This window comes from Haliotis asinina, chromosome 1 (genome assembly GCF_037392515.1).
Source record: "Haliotis asinina isolate JCU_RB_2024 chromosome 1, JCU_Hal_asi_v2, whole genome shotgun sequence".
Lineage (NCBI taxonomy): Eukaryota > Metazoa > Mollusca > Gastropoda > Lepetellida > Haliotidae > Haliotis > Haliotis asinina.
In genome coordinates, this window is record NC_090280.1 from 6767567 (window position 1) to 6773747 (window position 6181).

General features: G+C 41.2%; 1 protein-coding gene across 1 annotated transcript; it reads right to left on the minus strand.

The window, feature by feature from the left end:
• Positions 1–5100: 5100 nt before the first annotated feature.
• On the minus strand, positions 5101–5727 carry LOC137285911 (uncharacterized). Its single transcript, XM_067817769.1, has one exon. The coding sequence runs from the start codon at positions 5725–5727 to the stop codon at positions 5101–5103; it is 627 nt and encodes a 208-aa protein (XP_067673870.1).
• Between the last annotated feature and the right edge of the window lie 454 nt (positions 5728–6181).

Consider the following 6181-nt stretch of genomic DNA (forward strand, 5'->3'; position numbering starts at 1 on the left):
AACTCTTCTTAATATGTAAATTGGGTACTTAACTCTTCCAAATATGTAAAAATATATACATCTCAATGAACTAAAAATATTAGTAATTGTCATTTTTCTATACATTTGGCAGCCATTTCTAAACACTCAATACTCAACGTGGAAGTCATATGTGACTATCAGAGTAACTCCGGACAGTGGCTTCGGCTATTATAGTATATGTTCATATAAACATCGCTTACTATCAGCTAATGCTGTTTTAGAGTTTGTGAGCAACGACGAGCCAATTTAGTCCAGGTCGGAAACAGGTGGTTGAAAGTAAGAACATCGGCCTACATCGTATGAGTACAATGAGGCACATTCTAATTGCCCACCTACAATAATTGTACTGAAGAACTTTTCTCATGTAATTCAATGTTGTGAGTGAGTGAGTTTATGGGTTTCGCACATTGTATCCATATGGGGAATCGAACCCGGATCATCGGCGTGACGAGCGACCGCTATAACCAGTAGGCTACCCAGTGCTGTGAGAATAGTCCATCTAAACCTTACATCAATCTTGATATTACCAATTTACTCTTTAAAAAAGTAGGGGAACATGCACTTTGAAGTCTGGTAGAAAGAAAACCCGTTGAGGAACATTACAATGACGTTCATCTTGTGTATGCAGCATCATTCACGTTATCGACACACGCAAACACAATGGGAAGCACGTGCACAACGTGGGAGCCTCCTACACGTTTCAGGGTTTTCAGGGTCAAATCACACTCTACTGACTAAATATTGTAAACCTGAAATGTTCATGTCATACTCCAGCCACCTGACAAGGGGGATAACTGAACAAACAGATTTGCTTTGAATGAAATTCATGTGGTGACGCATTCTCAAAACATCCGTTATTATTGTATCAACATTGATTCAATCCCATATATCTCCCAAGTTCAACAATCGTACATTGAAAGTACAGTTCCGCTACTTTTTGAAGAGTATATGTTGGTGTTGTAGATGTTTAAAGGTTGATCCGTTTGAAACACATGGACATCAGAGATCATGCATTAGTTTTTCCACATACGCCATTATGAAACATCAATGGCCTCTTCCACTTTACATCGCAGTGGCTCAGAAACACTAGAATCTGGGTTTGACAAACCAATGACTACTAGTATGAACAACGTCCCACCAATTCCATCATCATGGCAACGAAACCATCTAGTTGAGTCACTAGTTGAGTGAGCAATATGATGGGAGGACATCGAAAATGGGTTTCACACATTGTACCCATGTGGGGAATCGAACACGGGTCGAACCACCTCCTAAGTCACAGTGAAATCATTTCCAGAAAATTGATATTTTATGTAAAGGTGGATTCTAGTTTGGGTTGAGGTTGGGTTTACAGTTTGGATTCAGGTTAGCCTTAATAACAATTCTTCCCATCAAAACGTTATTATATTTTATCAGTGGAGTTATGTGTTAGTTTTAAAGGCTCCAAATATGCGGGGCCTTTACCAAACGTACCTGGAATGGAATAAGACTTACCTGACATCTGCAGACACACCACACAAACCAAGACAAGGTTCCACAGCATTCCAGCACTCATGCTTGTGTTCTTGACCAGACACCAAACACATCGAACCATGCATCGATCCGTCTATATATACCCGTCATCACTTTCCATCCCATCTGAACTATGTACGACCTCACAACTTCTTCAGAAGTCCCGCCATAAATGCATCACGGTGTTGGCAGGTGATGGGGTAATTTACGCACCAGTGTGAACACGACATGATCTGTACCTGACCGGGAGCATCAACTGTCTTGTTTCACTTGTTCGTTATGGTCGAAACATGTGAATGTTAAGCTCTGTTTTTTGCTACTTCAACATTCTACTCTGTCGAGACGAGAAGTTAGTCTATAAAATATCTTCCCACAGGTTGAAAACATTCTTGATATCTGCATGCGCAGTTGTGTGTCCTTAATGTCGCTATGAAAAGCTCAACGAAACTAAATTTTAGTTTTCATTAATGCTGAGTTTCAACAGAATAATTGACATGAAATATTCAAACAAGTAGGTACGTGTTTACTGTTGGTTGTTTCCGTGGTTCTTCTAAAACGATGAGCCAGCAATAGGCACGCTTCGCTTGATACTGCAACCAGTGTAGAGTATATTTCTGTACAGTTTGCTTCTAATTATGAATATCCTATAACATACTGGGGGAAACAAATAAGGGAACACCACTTCATGGCAGTGTTCCTTTACTTGTTCTCAGCTTTCCTCCCACGACGCTATTCAAAGATAGTGATGAAAACTGGAAAATATTAAAGGAACACATGAATTTCCCTGTTCCTTTGTTTCTTTCAGTATATATTACGCGAAGCCTAGTCTTGGTGTCTTCGGTTGTGATAGGTGACTCGTATTGTAAATACACTCGACTCATTCAAGCTTGAAAACAATTATCATGAATCAGTTATCTCTGTCAGGCACAATCCTGTATCTAGTGGACATGTGGTGCCTATAGGTTCAGCGTGGTATATAGATCTGTGAAGATCCGAGTTACAGTTGGTCTTCAGCAACTTGTGCTTGTCGTAAAAGGCAACTAAGGGGATCGAATGGTCAAAGTCGCTCATTTGGTTGACACATGTCATCGCAAAGCATAGATCGATGTGCACACTGTTGATCAGTAGATTGTCTGATCCGACCCCAATTGTCTAAAGACCGCAGCCAAAACAACAAACAAACAAACGTGACATGTAAACATATATCATTTTAGGCCATCCCACAACTCTGATATCCCGAAACAGTAGGCGGTTACACTTTAGGTCACCCCACAACTCTGATATCCCGAAACATGTGTTGAACATCGCAGGTTTAAGTGAATACAGCCTGCAATTTATGCGTTTAGCTGAAATGGGTTTTTGCAGAATTGTTGTGTTGTGTACACCGTCGGAAGTTGTTGACAGTTCATGTTCGTGTATAAAGGTTATTTGTCTTGTGTTTTGTACAGCATGGTGTCATTCGTCAAGTTTCCCTGGCAAGCGCGTGCATTAAATGGTGACAGTGTTTACGCTATTACAACATTTATCTAAAAACACACCGCGTTTTATTGCCAGATGCATCCAAACAATGCACAATGCACTCAAATATGTCATGCACACTGCCATGCATGAGCTACAGCATGACACATGACGTGTACATAACACAAGGTAACACACAACTAACAGGAATCGCGCAAGACTGAGCATTACGAAACATACATTATATCAAAGATGAAGAGTACAACTTTATGGATTACAACTTTTTTTATTGCCTCAAGCGACGTTTCTTACATCATTATCAAGCTGGGAGTGGCTAGAAATAATTGGAGACAATATTATAGACAGGGTATGTTGTGGTAAACAGCGGATTAACATGCCAGTGGTACATAATTGGAAGAGACTAGTAGGGAATTAAGAACAGCAAATAACATAAGTGAAGAAGTCAATGAAAAGGGGGACTAAGTGGTAACAACAAATAGACACGATGCTCTGATAGTCTCTAGTTCGATTAGTTCTTCATAGGCCGGAGACTTCATACAGAAGCTATCTATATGGCAAACGATGGATAAAAATATATGATTATGTGTGTATAAATGTATCATAATATACGTGACAAGAAAACCCTCTAACACATATAACGATAGTATTGATTTATAGAATGTTATCATCTTTAGTACAATAAGGAAATAAGACTGCAGGATTCCAGTGTGGAGAACAAATCCAAATTTAACGCCTCATCGTCGACCATTGTCCGATGCAGATACGTACTTTCACCTCCGACATATGTTTCGACAGTTTGTTTTGTCTGGAGTTTTTGTGGGCTGCTGAATTAGCTCGCACATGATTTATGGGCTGCTGAATTAGCTCGCACATGATTTATGGGCTGCTGAATTAGCTCGCACATGATTTATGGGCTGCTGAATTAACTCGCACATGTTTTATGGGCTGCTGCATTAACTCGCACATGATTTATGGGCTGCTGAATTAACTCGCACATGTTTTATAGGCTGCTGAATTAAACCGCACATGTTTTATAGGCTGCTGAATTAAACCGCACATGTTTTATAGGCTGGTGCATTAACTCGCACATGATTTATGGGCTGCTGAATTAACTCGCACATGTTTTATAGGCTGGTGCATTAACTCGCACATGTTTTATAGGCTGCTGAATTAAACCGCACATGTTTTGATGGATGGCGGATGGATGCCATCATATTCAGATTGCGTACAGTCGACCTTGTAGTTTTAGCACATCTGTCACTTGGTTAAGATTTTGCTTTTTTAGCTTTCAATGTATTGATTTTTTTTTAAATTTTGGAACATGCCATTGCAAAGCATTTCAGCTTTACACACTTTGATATGTGTATATGACACTATTCAGTTCAGATGTAGTCGAGATTAGCAACGAATATTGAGAGGGTGTTGTCGCTTAATTGGTCAATAACGCTGAAATTTGTGCTTCACACGGTGACCTACTGACTGTGTGGAACAGTCATTGGAAGCACTTTAAATAATGATACGTGAGATAGAATCTGAAGTTCAATTGTTACTATGGGGTATTTAATCCTTAATTCAAGTTACTTTGGTTCAGAGAGGGGAAGCAAAGAGTTAGCGATTAGAAAAGGTTAGTTGGAACCAGCGAAACGTGCGACTTCAGCCCAGTCACCACCCTGTTCTTCCTGTACTGGATGTCCTTCAGCCACATAGTGTAATGAAGGAGTGTGATGAATCCAGTAGGACATCCAGGTCCACCTCTCCCGATGATGCATTGGGAAATGCGGATTTTCCAGTTGGAGTTGATACACTTCCACTTGTCGGGAGGTTTGCTTTGCCATCGATAAATTCAGTGCCTAGTTGCATTTCTTCCTCTGGATATGACAGATGATGATGTTCCTCTATCGGCATGGGTGTTTCAGTATGGGTATTTCGATCGTTACAGAGGGTGCATTTCGGAAGGAGTATGACTGCTTGTGAGCTGGTTCATCATTTGTGTTTGAGGATAATGTTTGACTTCATCTCGTCGTGATTCCACCTGTCCAGTTACTACAATTTCAGAAAACGGAACAAGATTGTCAGTCGATTTTTTTTTCACATTTCATTTTCATTACCTGCGATCGACATACGTTCTGGGTGGGTTTCTGTTCTGGTTCCCCTATAATGGTACACCCACTCTCTGTATGGCTCCTCAAAGTCCTGTGCATCCTGTGCTGTATCGGGTGGTACCGGTGGTGTGTATTGAAACCCTGATGACTCCGGAGGAGGAGGTGGTGGTTTGTATCTGTTGACGAGTCCACCCCACCCTGAGCGACCAGGAAAAGGAGAAAACGTTCTCTGTGTACCACGTCCGTACAAGGGATACTTAGATCCGCCATTGGGAGAGGATGAGGGGACCCTAAGAGGAGGGTCCGCATCTGGTGTTTTTGGCGGGGCCTTCACATGTGGTGTTTTTGGAGGAGGCTTCACATCTGGTATATTTGGTGGGGCCTTCACATCTGGCATATTTGGCGGAGGTTTCGCGTTTGGTGGATTTGGCAGAGGGTTGGCATCTGGTTTGTTTTGAGGAGTGCTCGCTTCTGGTGTAACAGTCCACGGTGTAGGGGTGGTGTTCCGTGGAATGGGGTTTCTTGGAGCCGGAGGCGGTGGCACAAATCCAAACAGTGACGGATAGGGATAAAGACCGAACGCCTCGCATCCTGCAACAATGGAACTACACATGTATGACATGCAGCCATTTGGTGTAAGTTCGTGACATGATCGGTGATATTAGACTGAACTCAATATTACAATCGCAAAAGGATATTACAGGTTCGTTGTATCAGAATACATCATGTGAGTATTGCGCTACATTGTGTGAGTGACATTAATCCACCAGTACTGATTGAAATAAAAGTTTCAGACTGTCTTCACACTGAGATCAATCAAATTGTTATTAAGAATCGTGACATATAAAACAAACAATATCGGGTTATAAATCGTTTCAATTACTACTAGGGTGGTAGGGTAGTTCAGTGGAGATATCATTGGTTTGTCAATTCAAAGGTCGGGTTCAAACACAGCAAAAATAAGCTGGTTTCCGGAACACTGAAACCGAGAAGAAACGTCATGGAAACCAACATTTCCAGTTGGTTTCCAGGGAGTTTCCTATAGTTTCATTGTGGTTTCCATGCAA

Excerpts from the sequence above, each read along its gene's own strand:
- LOC137285911 (XM_067817769.1), bottom strand. The coding sequence starts at position 5,727 with ATGTGTAGTTCCATTGTTGCAGGATGCGAGGCGTTCGGTCTTTATCCC.